Below are 18277 nucleotides of genomic sequence, written 5' to 3' on the forward strand. Positions count from 1 at the left end.
AATAACGCTGGGCAGATATTTATTACAAACACACTAAAAATCTGCAGTTACAATTCTATTAAAAGGCAACATGATTTGAATTGCGAAAGTGCGGCAATGTCAATCACGCTTGTGTTGTTTCCGACATTTCCGATCGCGGCATGAAGGTTGGTGCGTTTGCGTCTGCAACGAGCGCATGCATGATCGAGCGGCATGGTGGAATGGTGTGGTGCGAAGTACTGAAAAAAAGTTGACAGCGTATTTGTCGCCGAAGTTGTGACAAACCTCTAGTTACTCTAGCCGCTCAGCAAACTGTGCAAGCATGAGATGAGGTTGCTGTCCGGAGAACATGTACTCCGAATGCCTTAGTGATCGCATAGAGCGAGTGAAATTACAGTGTGCAAGTGTTTCTTGCTGCGATACCGCTCGCAAATGTGACGAAGAAAACGTCTTTAAAGTAGGCTACGTTAGTCGAGACATTTCCTACCGCGAATTTTTTCTGCAATATGCGTTCTCGAATACGCCGTGCATCTTTTCGCCGCAACATACTAGCGATTGGAAGAGTCGTCATGAATGGGTTGACAGCTCCGGCCGTCCGAAGCTTGAGTTCCTCAAGTCTTCATTCGGTGAGTCAGGCGATCACGAATTCTCTCGTTCTGTTAAACTAAGTGAGTCATGCTTGCTGTGTCCTCTCAAATATGTCTGAAATAAAGGATACATCTTATTTCTTCTTTAAAAGGATCAGCCACCGTACCCGTTTGTGACTGCAGCGTCAAGCAGTACGACTCCCCATCATGTTGTGAGATGACGTTTTCAGAGTATGTGGACTACTGGCAAAAGCTCATTGACTCTGGGCACGACTATTGTGCGAACCCGTGCCTGTACCTCAAAGACTGGCATTTCACCAGGTAAGGAGCATTGTCTGCCGGAGCATTCGTTGGAAAATAAATAGCACACACGCGCGGCATACATAGTATGTACCTACATCTCTACTAATGTAGACGCATCTACCAACTGCTAGCATAGTATTATACGGGGATAATCCAACACTTGAATGTGAAAAACGATATATTCACCTCTGAGGCCAGTTCTCGAGTCTCTCTCCTAGCGTATGAAATGTCTCAGTTGCTATAGTGACTTACTCTTTAAAGATACATATAGTTTCTCATTATAACTTTATGTTAAGATATAACCCACTCTTCCTTTTTTTTTTTGCTGGTTTGGTTTAGTTGCACATGTGGTATATAAGGTGCATTTAATCACCATGCAATTTCTTGTCGAATCTGTTGTGTGAAAGTCTTGTAAGTATAGCACCTGTACGTCATACTTTCCTGTAGTTTGGAGATCGTGCCATGTTTGCACCAGATGCACTATATCAAAGGACATAAACCGACTAACCTATTAAATCCTTTCATCAGATATAGGCACCATCCTTCAGCCGGAAACTATGGCTTGTCTTTCAATTCTTTGTACTGCAGATGTACAGTGCATCATTCTGGTGAAAGTGGAATACGAAGATAGTAGGTTTTTATGATGCATGCTTACTCAGCCGTAACTTTGACTGCCCTTTTTAAGCAATCTGGTGTGTTGTTGCATTGAAATGTGCTACCAGACAAATACCTCATTACACTTTGATGACTTTTTGCATGGCATGCAAAGTATTTTTTTTTTTCACCTAAGTTGTAATTCATCCTGTCATTCTTATTTCCAGGGATTTTCCCACCTATGGCCCTTATACTACACCAAAATATTTCAGTTCTGACTGGCTTAATGAGTATTGGGACTTAAGGACCGATGTAAAGGATGACTTTCGCTTTGTGTACATGGGACCCAAAGGATCATGGTAAGTTGCTTGTTAGGGTGAAGCTATTGTGTTTATTTTTTTTATGATCAGCATGCACCGCATGAATATGTGGGGTGCAAGGAGAAAAAGAAACAATTAAATTTGCAGTAATTCAATGTCAAGACAATTTGATGACATAATGGACACAAATAATGTGACAGACAACAAAGTATCTGTCAACTGTTTGTCTGTGTCTCAGTCTTGTAGATCTGTTTCAATTAAACCTCATGTGAACCCTTCCTTGACTGTGAAGTGTGAATGGTTATTATAGTTTTCCTAGAGATGGACTTTAACTTGTTAGCTCGTTTATGATTTTCTGAGATCTAAAATATTAGTGTATATCTCTTGATTATGCTGAGCATAAGAAAATGGGTTCAATTCTCTACTGTGGCAGCCACATTTTTATTGCGGTGAACTGCAAAAACACTCATGGTGCATAAATTTAGATGCATTTAGTTGCCCAAGTAACAAAAAATTTCTCACTCTCTCGTAATCGAGAGTAGATGTAAGCATGAAATGGCTACCGGCAAAGCAGATTGGTTGGAGCTGATACTAGCCGTAATCTTAAAACGGGTGTATGCATGTTCGCAACAGCACACCCCACCGCACCACACCATGCGATACTGCGCACTGGTACATATGGATGCTGCCTAGCTAGAAGACAACTGGCTGAAGGTGGCACGACAGGCAGTGAAAGATGCCAGGGACACAGTGTGCACTGCCCAGCTAGAAGAAAAGCGTCTGAAGGAGATGCCACGCAGTATGATGCCATCTCTTGAGGAAACGCAAAACCTGCGCAGTGAAACTTGTTGGCCGCTGGCATTCAAAAGAGCACAGGCAATCCTGTCTCAGCACCAAAAGATGACAATGAAGTGTATGGTGCCCTGTATCTGCCTTTGAATGTTGCTATTAGAAATGACAAATAAAACTTTAGCGTACCAGAAATTACAGCTTGAGTGATATTGTGAACAAACATTAGGAAGAACTTGGAAGCAATATTTTTTGTAACTTGTATGGACAGTAACTAGCGTATGTAATGTGGTCCTGTACAAAGCGTTGGGGGGCCGGAGACAGCTTTTTGGCTGTTTGCCCGGATGATCTCATTTTGTTCTCACAAAAATGGCCAGATGTTCTCGTTTGAGTGCCCAAATAAGGGCTCTAGCTTTTGGTTCAAGATCACTTGAAGGTTGCTGACAGTGGGAGCTTAAAGCATTTCATGTTTAAAATTAATCCACTATGGCATCTCTCATAGCCCCTGTGTTTCTGTGGGACGTTAAATTTACCCCATGGATCAATCAATTCTATGATAAGTATTCATTTTGGTCTGTGATACCAAGAAGGTGCTAAACAAAGATTGTGATTACTTGCGAAAAAAAAAGTCAATTTGCGCACACTGATTAAAGTGGAGGGGTAATGTTTGTTGCAAACTTTTGCACACTCTTGGCAGATACACTTATGCTTTACACACTCAGAGTAACCCATTGCAAGTATGTCAATACAGTAGAATGTTTTTTAGGGGACTACAAAAGAAGAATGCATGATTCAGGAAAACTTGGCATCCAATAACATATGAAGCAGCACTAGAGTTAAGGAAGAGAGTCATTAAATTCTAGCGGCCGAATGGAAGCTAGAGTGCACACATGGGGTCTACCTCATGCTATGTGAGACATGACATATATGTGCCAGTCGTGTCAAAGAAGTGCAGTACAGTCGAGCGCCTTTGTACGTGTTAAAGCACCCAACTATGCAGTAGTTGTTTCAAGACATCGCTTAAAGTTTACAGAAGTGTTAAATCACGATCAAGAACGCAAACATGACAGCAAGCGCATAGGTGCTGACGGGAACAGTGCTGCCCAAGCCCACATACGCTTTGCAGCCTTTGCAACAAATGGCATTGTCAGCGCTTTGCACAGGGCGTATAGTCGCACCCATGTCTACCTAGAAAACTGTTCGAGGAATTCAAGCGCAACGCTAAACATTGCTATCATGGTCAGTGCTTCACCCTTTGGGTGAAACGGACAAATTTATTTTGGGGTTAAGAATGATGCATGAAAATATAACCAGTGGGGAAACTAATACACATGACCCCAGGGCTACTAAGCGGAGCCAGCATTTTAGAATGTAACAGCGGGGAAAACATTACAATATGGCAGTATAGTACACATGCAGTGATCATAACTTGCTCTGCATTCATGTTTCTTTGTTCATGTGAATTCTAATTTAAAGAAAGCCTAAAAAGAATTTTTAAAGTGACGCTTTCTTTGCCTCTTTCCAGGGGTTTGGCCTATGTCATATCGTTTCTTTGCTGGATATACTTGTGTATATGTGTGCATGTGTGCGCGTATATATATATATATATATAATTTGGCCAACTCGGCACGACATAAGGGTTATAGAACCAATGCCTTAAACGTACTTAAATATGTGTCCTGCTTCTCTGTGTATACCCTTCTCTCTCATCAACATTGTTCCTTCGAAAAGCATCATACTCACCTTCATCGTCGTGACACAGACAGCTACAGGTGATGAGGCTATGCTCATGTCATCTGCTGGTGTGGCTACCTTGCTAATTCAAACAAACTTTGTACCATTTAGATTACAACACTGCGTTGAATCCGCATTATTTTTTTTTAATGTTTTTGCTAGAGACAGGAAGAGCTCGTACTTCCAGTGATTAAGGCTGTAGCAGTAGCGAACAGTCTGGTCAGAGTAGTTTCTAAATGTAAAAGCGAGTGATGACTGCCGTACTTCTTTGTGTGATGATCCTGACACATAATCTGTAAATGATGATTCGTAAGTCCTGAATAAGTCCTGTGTATTGCATACACGATATTGTGAAACATACAATCTTGTACATTTCTAGCTCTCATGTAGCCAAACACGTCATTGGTGTGTCACAAATCTTCAGTCTTCAGTGTTCCTGAACCACATATTTTAAACTGCAATATTACATAGAGGGCAGAAAGCAATGAGTTTAATCTTGAGCACCTTGTCATCGTGTTGAAAGGGTAATTATTGCTGCCATAGCTTGCCGGATATGCTGGTACTGTTCCGATGCATTCTACCTTGACTTGCTTTACCAGTTTCTGCTGGTTTTGTCTGGGTTGTGACATTATTTAATTCTTTTTATGCCAGGACGCCACTGCACACGGATGTGTTCAAGTCATTCAGTTGGTCTGCCAACATCTGTGGGAGAAAGCTTTGGTACCTATTCCCACCACGTGAAGGTCAAGTCAATAAGGGAAAGAAGAACAAGCTGCCATGCGATGTCAATACTCTGCTGGAGGAGAGCCTCAGGGATGCCGCTGAGGCGCCAAACCTTCCAAAACATGGGAAAAATGCACCATACTTGAAAATCATTCAGAACCCTGGAGAGATTATATTTGTCCCGAGTAATTGGTACCATCAAGTTCACAACCTGGTAAGGCACCCCTGCTTCCTTTACTAGAGCAATTATCGTGTGTAGGATGCAATTCATTAGAGTCATTGCATGTGCTACCCTTTGCAGCTTTCTTTGTGCTATCTAAACTTACAATATGCCTGTGAGTTCTTGACTTGGTTGTAACATTGTTGGACTGAGATGTGTTGGTTTCCTACATCACAATTGCTCAGTATATTTACTAGAATAAGTAAAGTACCACCATTCATTGCTCGCTTCTGACACCTTCACGTTTCATTGATGGCTGCAATCATGTCACAGAGAGTGCCATGTTGAATGTCTGTATGTACTTTGTACTCACTGATCCATGGACAGGTCAGCCCAGTGCAGTGGTTTCAAGATGTACTGTGTCCCTCTGGAGCGTGTTAAGGTGGAATAATGAGTGGGTAAAAGGGGTGCTCTGTGTTCTAGGAAGTGAAAACAGAGGAGCCGGCTTATCTCATGTTGAATACAATAAAGTGCAGTGTAGAGAAAAGAATGGCACCTTTTCTACACTGTAATGGCTTCACTTAAGCTATAAATCCAGATATCAGATTTGTCCGCTTTAGATGCTCTCACAACTGCACTTTACAGAAAAACGATATCTGGTTTTGGTGCAGAATTATGGATTTGTAAACTTTGGGCTTCAATATTTCTTTATCTTAGCAATTCTTGCCAAATTTTGTGAAAAACTCTCTTATATTAAAATTTCACTTCCGACGGTTGCTAGAATCTAGCTTTATCTCTCAGATGCAATAAATTTCATTCAAATCGGTCCAGTGGTTGTCTCATAGAAACATTTCTGCGTTTTACATGTATTTAAAAATGGAAATCACAGTTGGCCCTGAGCTAGAGCTTCGTTTGAGGCCCACACCTTGTCAGAATCGAAAAAGAGAGTGGCTTTTGCATGACTATACTTGGGACCTATAAACATTGATCCTTGCCGAAAAGGGTGGGAAATGTTGAATTTTTAGGTTGTCATCATAGCACTGTCACTTACTAAGTTGAGCCAATGTGCGGCAGTGAGGGAACTTGGGAATGCTACATAAATTGCATTTCACTGCTTGTGTAAATGCTGCTGGCAGCATTTATGAGTGCTTTCTGCTCGTGGTGCTTAGGTGGGTTCATGAGGAGTGTTCATCCATAGTGGTGTTCATGGTTGTCTGAATGCATTTACAGAGAAGTACTGGGAATATCCAGAGCAACTGTCAACAGTGTATAAAGGGGATGATAGGATCACAGTAGACTGAGATGTTCAGAAAGTCGCAACTGTGGTGCTTTACATACCGAGTGTAAGGCAGAGGTTACGTATGCGTAATGCAGAAGTTGTGGGTTTGGCTTCCCCCGGCAGCAAGCTGTTTTTTCATGTGCTTTCATTTCCCTTTATCTTATCATTTCAACACTTCAATTAAAGACTACAAATGCCTTCACTTGGGCTTTCCTTGGGTTCATTATCTGTTGGCTTCGTATGGTTGCAACTAACGAAAATCGGGCCCCTTGGTTCCCCCTTCTTCTTGTTCATGGCGCAGCGAGGGTTTCGACACCAGCAGCTTTGATGCTTTCACATACTATACGAGGGGTTGTTGGTCAGCTGCGTGCGCCTAAAGTTCATGTACTATGTGACACCATCGATCAAACGGATGTTCCACATCTGCCGCTGCATGGCCATAAGTGGCACTGGCTAACATTCCCCATCGTTAGATCTTGTGCACATACATAAATACCTAAGGATGTGGACATAGGAACAGCCGTTGCCGTAGCACAACTGGTCATGCAATGCAAGCGTAATGCAGAGGTTGTGGGTTCGGCTCCGACTGGTGGCAAGTTGTTTTCTCATCCACTTTTATTTGCCATTAGCTGGTCATTTCAGCACATAGTACATCAAAAACTACAAGTAATCTCCTCTATGCTTCCCTTGGCTTCATTATTTGTTGTCTTCATATGATTGTGACAGACATAAATTGGCCCCCTCGGTTTCCCTTCTTTTAGTTCATGACATACAATATGTTGTCGTGACCTGGCTTTGCCTTTAGATGACTGGCTTACTGCACTGCTTCAGTGTCTATAGCATTCTGCTGCTAAGCATGAGTTTGGAGTTTGATTCTCAGTTGCTGCAGCCACATTTCAATGTGGATAAAATGTAAAAATGCTTGTGTACTTTCTATTTGTGCACATTACGTAACTCCAGCTGGTTAAAATTAAACTGCAACCCTTCCTTGTGGCATTTGCCATGAAATCCGGCAATCTGACTGGTAACATGAGCACATTTTTCTTATTTCACCAAGGCCTGCTTAACAGTAATGAAGCATTGTCCATGTGAGCATTGCAGACTTCTTTAGCTCAAAATAATAAACAGATATATAACAAGGTTTTTGATGTTCAGATATTGGTGTGTCTGCAGTTACAAGAATTCTGAGTGGTACCAATGTTCCTTCAGTTTCTGTTGACAAGGAATAGAGGCAACATGAGCCAGGCGATTAGAGTCATCTATGTCTGGAAATATGTGGGGATGTTGTATATTTTGATTATATGCTGGAAATATACATAGGAACAAGAGCACAGGCTTGAAGGCAGAAGTGGTAGCCATAACTTTTGAGGTGGAGCTGGATTCCCGATTGTCCTTGTTGGGGGGGGGGGGGAGGGGGGAGGCAGGGAATGTATTTGTATGCAGTGTATGACTAAAGATCCCTGGCTAGAGCACCTTGTTGACCATAAGAAACCGTGCAGCAGTAAATTCTTTAGAATAGCTCAACCTCTGCCCATCTCCCCACCTTTACCATCTTCTTCTGTCCAAAGAGCACCAGCAGCACGCTGTCTAGAGTGTCTATAGGGATGCTGCAACTGCAAGTACTGTCTCCCCATCCCTGTTGTGAACGCATGCCACTGTGTTGACCATTATGTTCTGTACTCTGAACTTCTCTGTGTTCAACAAGAAACAAGCCTGGCCCTTCATAGTCGCATCTCGCTGAATGTACAATGCACTTTTCGCATCCCTGTTAAGGCAACAGTGTGTGTGTACCTTGCCATCACCCATAGGTGTAATCACTTGTAGGTGTAGTCACTTAAGAGTGGATGCCTGAGCTTTATGTCATAGTCGGCTGATATATGCCTTCATAGGTTGAATGCCATTAGTGTGATGTTTCTTTCGGGGGGCACTGTACGATACTGTCAGAAATGTAGTTTGGATAAGCTCCTCCTTTTTAATCTTTTCAGGATGACACAATCTCAATCAACCATAACTTTCTTAATGCTTGCAATGTTAAGACAGTAATGATCAATCTGATGGCTGCATTAATTGATGTTCAAGAGGAAATAGCGGCTTTTCAAGACACTGATGGATTTCAGGAGCATTGTCAGGTAAGCCATAATCTCACAGCATTCGAACCCTGATTTTATGGATACCAAATTTTTCCACACCTTTTAAAATTTCTTGCTGATATTTGCGAGGCTCAACACACAAAAGAACGGTGCAAATTTCATTGTCTGAAACACATATAAATTCAAGACCGTCATGCAACTAGCACAAATATGAGGCATCATATTTTGCCGTACTGCTCGTATTGCACTTAACTTGGCCATCCTACATTGGCCTTTGTGAGCCCTGCAGACAAACACAAGCAAAGCTAGTCCATTTCCTAGAAGCAATTCTGTGCATCGCATAGACACATTGCTAAATCCACTGCTGCTATTCAGTCATTTTTCAAACCATACCTGGGAGTTCTGCAACAACCCTTTTTATTGCCTGCCATGTCTGCTGGGGAAAAAACTGCATAGCTCATGCTGCCACATGAGAGACATTGAAGCAAGGTCATGCATGCCAGGGCCTCTGAGCTTGGCCTCAGAAATTGGGAGTGCTGGCACTACGTCTCAAAAGCCAAGTCAACAGTCTTCTTCATGAAAATGTACACTGTGCGTATTACCCGGCTGGTGTGGAAAGAAATGAAGAAAACATTACATGCAGCTCTATCTTGTTTACCAAGTGCTGTCTAAAAATTTCAGAAAACTGAATTTGACTGGAAGTAGCCATTTCACTTGTGAAAAATATGCTTCCCATCATGCTATAGCTCTGCAGGGTGAACAAAATCATTTTTGCTTTTTTTTTGCATTGATAGCAGATAGATTTATTTATTGCAACCACCAAAGTTTCGATAAGATGAGGTGGGTAGACAAGGTCATCAAATGCGGTAAGATGCCTTAATACAAAAGCAACATTTGTCCCACACGATTGCTCTTTTACTGACATCTATGTGAGCAGCTCACTTGTGATGGTGTGGCAGTGGTCCTTGATTTATGTTTTGTAATTTGCATTCCCAGTAATTTATAACGAACCCATGTGAATCTTCTGCATGGACAGCGGCCAGATGTTCCTGTCTTTCTACCCTCCAAAGTTGCTGGCCTAGCGACTTTTTCGTCATTTCATTACATTGCCATCACATTTTTGACTAATTTTACTTTTGGTGAGAAATGCCAAACTGGGCACTCACATGTTTTCACACTGACTAGTGGTGCCTATTTAGACCAGATTGTTTTCCAATACAGTAGTTGTTCAGTGTCATGGAGCACTGCACACCTTACCGCCCATTCTTATTTTGCAACAAGTCTAAGAGTGCCCCCTTGTAGGATAAAGAGAACTGAAAGTTTCTGTTCCAAGAATGTTATCTTTCTTGTGATGGTATGTTGAGTTTACAGGCTCTGGTAGCTAGTACAACTCCTGCGCTCCAGTGTGCTTTGTTGTTTTATTATCATGGCTGCGAGACAGTTCAGGTGCCCACTAGAACATGAGACAGTTTTGATGCCTGTGGCCTTTCATTTTCTTCCCCCTCTTGTTCTTCTAAATATGATAAACCGCTACTACTCGTAGAGCTTTGTCAGACTCCGAACTATAGTTGTAAGAACCCTAAATGCGGCAGTGAGTAAAGTATGTATTCTGCTTGAATAACCACATTGTAGAAGAGGAAGCAGTTGCATCTCGTTCTCTGCATCCTGTTCTTTAGAATGGCAGTCGAACAAATTGCATAGTTTCTTCTTTATACTCTCTAGAAGTATGTTTTATTGGATCTGTAGATAATACTGTTAATTTATATACACCCCATTGTGAAAAAGCAAAGACCAGCTAGCTCCTGCCTGGTATGGCTGGCTGGACTTTACTTTTTATGATAGGCTATGCATGTTGTCCAGACTCTTAGACTCTTTCTGCATATCTGAAACAATATGATTATGGTCTACTGACCTTAAAACAGATGTTTTGACTGTGAAGTGGCAAGTGATGAAGAGGAAACTATGGCTTGGCCAGTTTTATATATGTATTGTGAGTGCTACTATGATGAATTTTACAATGAATTTGCCTATTTAGAGAAGTAACCTACGTGTTTCCAATGTAAACATTTACATATTTGCTTCATCATAATCTTGTGTTGCAACAAGCATACTTTGTAGGGCAGTGTGCATGATTTCTGCTGCGATGACCCACTGTAGGCTTGAGCACACTACAGGCCTGTCTGGTTCACTCTTGGCCTACTGCACTGCTTGTACAAGTTCGCAGTGCATTCTTGTAGATCAGCTCTTGATGGTGGCATATAAAAGCATGATGGGTAGTGGCGTGGTGCTACTGTGGGGCAAGGAACCTCTGCACCTGCTGGCAATGGGGCGCAGTTGGTGTGCACAGTGCCTTGCAGATGATATTCAGCAAGGCGATGTCTGTCAATATAACAGGCATTTGCAGAGAATGTGTGAAAGCTTCTTAACCCTTTAATTTTGGAGTTCTTTTTATGGCTGCTCTCAGCTTCTGCCAGGTTTTTTTATTTCACATATTGTTTCAGCAGATGTTTGCTGCTACATACAAGTTGATTCTTTGTCATCCTTTCTCCAAATTCAACATTCTTAAACAGTTAATAAATTCCTTCGTCTGTCAATGTACAGACTGACCTGCCGCACTGTCTTGCCGTGGGTGCCCTGCCAACCCTCAGCCCCTGGTGTTTCTTTTTTTTTTGCGAGGTTGTTCAGTGGACATATAATGCTACATAGCAGCTGCTTCTTCTTGTTGCTTTCTCCAAATCAGAATTCATTGACAGATCATAAGTTTGTTCGTCTGTCAATATGTGGGCAAACCTATTGTGCTACTTATTCTACGCATGTGAACATGTACTGCATTACAGTAAGGAACCTGAATCTGAACCTGCCACACCAGTTCGTCATGGTTGTTTTGCCATGATAGAGTGACTGAACATTTAGACATGTGTTCCACCTCCACTGCTTTGAGAAAGGCAGGGAGTGCACAAAAGACACAAAACGAGTATGCATAATCAGAATTAGCAGGGGTTCTGTAAGAGTGGGTCACCAAGTTAGCTCGTGTTAGGCAGGGTAATTGCAACGTAACTCTCCAGCCGTGTTTCTACACAGCTGTAGTAGCCTACAGCATTTTGAACTTTGTGATGGGCACTACACTGTGACTTGCTTTCCAGCTCTAGTTTGCCTTCATTGTTCATGCTGTCAGACGAGTTACCATACATGGCATAATGCCAATGTCATGAGAATATTTTTTGAGGATACGCTGAAAACACAGACTGTAAGCTTAAGCTGCACTGGAAGAGCGGCACACATCTAGCCATTGAAGGATTTGATCAAGCAGTTGATGTGACCTGCATTTCAGTGCTCAATTCGAAAGCATTGGTAATGTGCTGCACAAGCACCCTAAGCACTGCGTATGCAATACCTGAATTTCTTTAGGCACTGCTACGGTGAGCCATACATGAATCAATCTAACCTTAAATGCCTTGTACTTGTGGTTATGTCGGATTACTTGTAGAACTTCGTTTATGCTAAACAAAAGTATTAATCTTGAGTCTTTGCATGATTTATACTGTAGTATAGCATATGCCACCTCAAAGGAAAAATGATTTGAAGTTTGCCAGGCAGACAAAAAGAAGGCTCATGTTTTGCTATGACTGATTATGAGTAATTTTCAATACCTGTCAGCAGAGCCTTTAGCAGATGTTTACGTAGAATATTGCTGTGACTACCTCTGAGTGGCTGCTGTAGTCTGATGGCAGTACCCTCTTGTTGACATTTATGTGAAGCTTCTGCTTTCTATAGCAAAGAAGCCCATAAAGTAAAAGATATAGATGGTCCTGTGGCATTTCAAGATGAAGGTAGCTGAGTGTGTTGCCATTTCTTCATATTGCTTTTACAGACCTGTAAACAAGTTGTATTTTTACTTGCAGGCTATGCTGAGAGCACACTTTGGCATGAATGTGGCAGACTTTTGCGCGATGCTTGAAGCAATCTTGAGACGGAGAATGCAAATGTTTAAAGTGGCTCCAGCACAACGAGGAGTTGATTACCTGACCAAGGAAGCACTTACATATGACGTGATGGCTGCCTCATTCTGCCACAAGGAAATACTGGAGTGGCCTGCTCCCATATTGGAAACAGCACATATCACCAAAGAACTTATGTGTCACCTTAGGAAGGACCTAAAAGAGCTAGGCGAGCTAGACAAAAACTTAGAACATTCACTGGACATTGTGCAACCGGCCCTGGTGATGTAGAGCCAAGAATTCTCAGTGCTGCAATAGGCCTGAGCAGATGCAATGTAGCATGTGAATATACTATATTTGTATTACTACACAGTGAGAGCCCTTGTCTACATAAGAAAGGTTCGAAGAGAGCGATGTTTTACCGAGTACTATTCACACTATGTGTAAATGTGCTTATATATTTAATGTAGTTCTAGCAGACTTTTAATTGTGTAATTGGGAAGGAAATGTGTGACTAGTCCTCCACAATATGAGTTTTATGAGAATAAAGCTGTTCTTTTCGTGCACTTTTGCTCTCACTAGCAAAGTGGGTGAGAACAACAGTGTATTGCAAATAATTTTTTGATGCAGCTTTCTTTCTAGCTTAAGCTGGTGCTTCAAAGTGTATCAATGCCATATGTTTTACATTTGCTCATGATAGCAGAGTGGTGTCATGTTGACTGTATTTTGCCTTGCTGTTCCTATGCCACACAAGGACCAGCGAGTGGTGAGCAAAAAGAGACATCTTTTGACACAGGCATCTGAGCTCTTCCACGGTAGATTGGAAGACATCAGTACTCAGGTGGACTCCCTCTCCGTGACTGACTGAGCACAGTGCTGCTTAGTTTCGGTTATATGCTGAGAATGGGGGGGGGGGGGGGCTGTTCCTCATGACATGGCCTGGTCACCTGTCAGATGAGTAGTCAGTTGGGCAAGGGAGCTTTATTTTTATACACTCCTTAGGGCTCTCTGTCAGGTAGTTGGGATGAAGAAACATTTAGCTCCATACAGAACAGCCATTGTATAGTATTCTGTGAAGACTGGCTGTAGGTCTTATTTGCTCCATGCGCAGTCCTGCTTCGGGGTGAAATGCAGGCGCCTGCGGTTCTTGCCTTAGGTGGCATTGTAGGCAAGCGCTACCTCGGCTGCAATAAGTTCTCTGTTCAAAATCCACCGCTGTTGATGCCACATTCTTAAAAACAGGCACAGTCAATCCCATACTTGGCACTCGGGTTTTTTGAGGGCCAAGGGAAGAAGCAGGCACCACTCAAGTTCCTGTTTGCTACAACCACATGAGTAAGGTGGACAATGAAGTCAGAGAAAGCATAGGGGAAATTAATTGTAATGTTTAGTTGAAATGTGTAAATAATAAGAAAAAGGGAAATGAAAGTGGACAAAACGTCAGTTTACTGCAGATGGGATTTGAACCCAGATCTTCCGCATTGTGTGTGCAGTGCTTTATCAATGAAGCTACAGTGGCTGCCATTGTCTCGTCCACTTTCTTGGCTATTTGTGGATGTGTATGAGATTAGCCCTAGGAATGTTAGCCAGTGCTGCTCGCAGTAGAAGTGGAGCATTCTTTTTTAACTGCAGTTGTTGCATATATTAAGCGAGTTTAGGAGCAGGCAACTGGTCAATTAACCCTTTAACTTTCGCATTAATTCTAAAAAAAACTTACTAAATTTCCCAAATTCCTTATGTAGTCATCATATTTTCTGTCATTGTGATTTTGAAAATGTAATACTTGATTGGTTTCTGGTCAGAACTAAAAAAAAAATATGTGTCTTTTGAAGGCAGCTTTCCATTAATATGAACCATAACTTGTCTTTGGCGGTGGGAGCAGTGCAATATTGGGCTGAATGAGTGTGACTCATCATTGGCAATATTGGTACAACCTTGCATAACGAGTACAGCTCAGTATTAGGGTTAAAGGTATTAAGCCATGTATGCTACCTTGTGGCATCAAAACTGTCAAAGTTGAAACCCTTGTTATGCAATGACTGAGAAGAATAAGAGGATCCGAGGGACTCGATTTTTTGTTACTTGTTGAACCTCTGTGAGCACGTATAAGCCTTCCCCCAAGAAGTACACACATGAGCTTGCACATGTGCGCGAAAATTTGCAAACCTTTATGGGCTAAAAGATGCATGCATGAATGCCAAGAAAATACAATGTGAATTTTTTTCGCACACTGTTTGGACAGGTGCACAAGGTAAGGAGGCCAGAAAGTTGGGCTAGTTGTCATGGCACAAGCATTATGTAATGCAGTAGCATAAACACCAAAGTAAAAATGCAAAGAAAAAATATGAATAACAGCACTATGCTAACAACTGAAGTTTGCTGGGTTCTTTCCTTTTGTATACTTAGTAGCTCGTTTCTTTGACTATGGTTGCCAGTGTAGAACTGATGTGTTTGCACAGCCATTAAGCCAAACATCTTGGTTCCAGTATCGCAATTAGAATAATTTTTTTATGTTTGCATACTTTTTCACTATTTCCACACATAAAAGACCCCAACTAAAGTAACATTGTGTGTCTGTGCCTTTTGTGTGATAAACTGTGGCAAATTTGCTGGAACCGCTTGTTAAAATTGACCTTCTGCTGATACTATGACTGCATGTTTGCCTTGTTGTAACTCCACACTGGATGATCGCATCTCTTGGCATCCTGCGATAAATTTGTACGATGCAAATCTCAGTTTCTCCGTAAGTATGTGACCACTTTGACTGCTAGACATGTCGGGTGTGACCGAACAATGGCTCTACAGGTGTACCAGTCATCTGTACTCTCCGGCATGATGCATGTGTTACCAGTCTTGAATGTGCCACTTAGTTTGATGGCTCAACTGGAATGAGATCATTATGTTTCCCCCTGACTAATGCTTGGATTACTTCGTAAGGCGCAATCTGTTGCATTACTCAAGTGCATCAGTTACCCTTGAGGCTGCAAGCAGAACAGAGAGCTCTATATCGTATTGAGCATCTGCATCGTTCATCGACTGGCCAATTGCTTCTTGATCATCATTTCACTGCCCATTATCTCACATGGGAAAAATGGCAGCATTATTTATTAACATTGCTGGCAGTTCCGAGCATGCTGCTTCAGTTACGCCTCTGCCTCTGGAAGTTGTCACCAAGCGCATATTCCCCATTTATCTTGCAATCTATGACACACACAAAAAGTATAATGTGCCTGTTTCGGCAACATTCCAATTGGCTCAGTCGCACATGTTTGAAAGATTTCCAGATTACCTTCAATCATTCACAGATGCATCTGTACATAGTGACAGCCAAGGTGCCTCAGCACTTTCTTTTGTCCTTCGATTCAAGTACAACATATATTTCCTACACCCCATCCAGCCTCATCAACAACTGCGGAGCTAGCAGTGAATAATGTTACACTGAAATACGTGCAAGAGGAGTTAACTGCATCGAAGATCGCCATCTTTACAGACCCCTGTGCTACCTTTAGCAGATTACAATGCAATCAGATTGAGTGTCCACTTGTGCGCAGCATTACTGACTCTGCCAACAAAATTGCATCCCATGGGGTATCTCGTTGCTCTGTGGATACCTTCACACGTAAGGATCACTGGAAATGAACAGGCTGTTTGGCTGGCTTCAACTTGTGCTCATAACAACTGTGTCTGCCCTGAAATTTTGTGCAAGCTTGATGATGCTCATCTGCTGATTCGTTGCCACCAACTCAAGCAGCATCCAGACCAGCATGCCGCAAATGGAACGTTCTTTCCCCGCGTTCACAGTCGAGGCTTGCCTTTTTACGCTAGAGCATAACGACTGAAGCTGTGTGAGCATGTGCAAACGATTATCCCCGCAAGGACCTGTGGCCAGTCCATCGTGTGCATCTTGCTGTACGTGCACATACAATATCAGAACCTGATGTTGGAGAGGCTGCCTTTCATTGAGCAGCACACGTCGGTAGTGAGGGACTATCATCTTGGCCTGCACTGTACGACACTCTACGAATGTTTGTACCCCAGTGGTTGTGCATCTCGATGCGATCAAGCTCAATGGACACTCCTTACTTTTCTGGAAGTAACTAAGTTAGGTTCACGTTTGTTGCATATTTCTTGCTCTTTCTTTCCTTTTTCCTCCCCTTCTACCACTTCTATGTTTGTGTCTTCTCCTTTCTGAAGAGAAGGCAACCATTGTGCCTTACGATGGCAGTTGCCAGCCTGCTCCTTGCTTTCCCTTTCATGTCAAGCGAAATGTATGCATGTTTTCAAATGAAATTATAATAATTATTATAATATCAAGGAGATACTGGGTGTAACCCGCTGCGGTGGCTTAGTGGCTATGGCATTGTGCTGCTAAGCACAATGCCATCATATATGATGTCGTAGCGAATATTTATTGCAATACCAGTTATATGGACACTCCAGATGAATTTTCGTCGGCCTCGCCATGAGGTTTCATATTAAATCCAAATGCAATAAGATAGCGCGCCGTTTGCTGTGGGTGCAAGGTAAAGCATGTTAAAGGTGGTCCGGGAATGATGGTGGCTTGATGTACATCCTCCCACATGCCCAATGTTAGATGTCACGTGGCGAAACACGCTGGGGGAGGCAGAGGCGAGTGCACAGTAAGGTGATCAAGCGCACACTATAGATAAGGCGTGAGTTGGCAGGTGAATCGCTCTTTACTACAGCCATGGCTGTGCATGGCTGTCCTGAGCACATACGCGAATCAAGCGCCGTATCTTGGTGGTATTCTGTGGCAGATGCAAAGCAAGGGTGAACCTTAAATGGCTGGTCACTTCACGTGTGCTGTCTTCCTGGGCGCCTAGTGTTAGAGGTTGCGTAATCTTAGGTGCTGGGCATGTGTTGAAATGAGAGGTAGCCCAAAGTGTTCGCTCCTTGAGGCCGGCACAGTGAGTGTTCACAGTCATTTAGCGAGATCTGTCCATGTACACCTGTGCATGTGTGACACCGTGCTCAATAATTTAATTATTAAGTGAATGTTTACTGCTGTTTATACAGCCAATTAACCTTGTTCCGTTTAATTGTCTAATACTTTGTTATTGCTGTCAATGATTCGACTAACAGCTGAAATGGCAACTTGTTAATGAGTGTGCATTCTTGGAGTACTTCACAGGGTGTCTACCAACCGGGAAAACCGGGATTTCTCAGGGATTTTGAGTAGTCTGGAAAAAGTCAGGGAAAACTCAGGGAATTTGGGCCTCTATCAGGAAAATTAGCGGCAATTTTATTGAAAGGGTTGAAAGTCGCGGTAATGCTGGCTCGAGCAACAGACAGGAATCGTAATGAATCGTCTTTGACGCCCTGTCGTCGGCTGGAGGAGTTGCCAGTGTGCACTCAACGACCGACTTTCCGGATTCCCGATAATTTGGACGGCTTCGCGGCACCGCCACGTACCCCATAGAGTCAACGTTTCAGAACGTGTGAAATTTCGGATGCAAACTCTTCGCCGTCCGATTTTCCGGACGTTTTGCCCTGACCGCAGGTCCGAAACGGCAATAATCAGATGCCACCGCCGCCGTTTTGATTACTTCGCCACCTCGAACCGGCACTCTCGCACGCGGATCCGCTGGCAGCCGTTGCCACCACTGCAGCAACGCTAGGCCTATAGCTGCTTCGACGTTCGCTATGAAGCTTCTTGCCGTTGGGTGCCGCGTTTTTTATTGAAAGAATTAGCTGCTGTTAACAATGGCACGGACTCCGCCTTTGGGTTCCTCGCGATTGGTTTAGAAACTTAGAAAACAC

The 18277-nt window shown here is 42.7% G+C and overlaps 1 protein-coding gene across 1 annotated transcript; it reads left to right on the forward strand.

Annotated features, from left to right (window-relative positions):
• The first annotated feature begins 133 nt into the window (after positions 1-133).
• Positions 134-13062, forward strand: JMJD4 (jumonji domain containing 4). The gene is made up of 6 exons (XM_075688752.1): positions 134-605; positions 719-887; positions 1691-1822; positions 4958-5243; positions 8454-8597; positions 12461-13062. The coding sequence occupies exons 1-6, from the start codon at positions 329-331 to the stop codon at positions 12785-12787; spliced, it is 1335 nt and encodes a 444-aa protein (XP_075544867.1). The 5' UTR covers positions 134-328; the 3' UTR covers positions 12788-13062.
• The last annotated feature ends 5215 nt before the right edge of the window (positions 13063-18277 follow it).

The sequence above is a fragment of the Dermacentor variabilis genome, chromosome 4 (assembly GCF_050947875.1).
Source record: "Dermacentor variabilis isolate Ectoservices chromosome 4, ASM5094787v1, whole genome shotgun sequence".
In the NCBI taxonomy this organism is placed as follows: Eukaryota; Metazoa; Arthropoda; class Arachnida; order Ixodida; family Ixodidae; genus Dermacentor; species Dermacentor variabilis.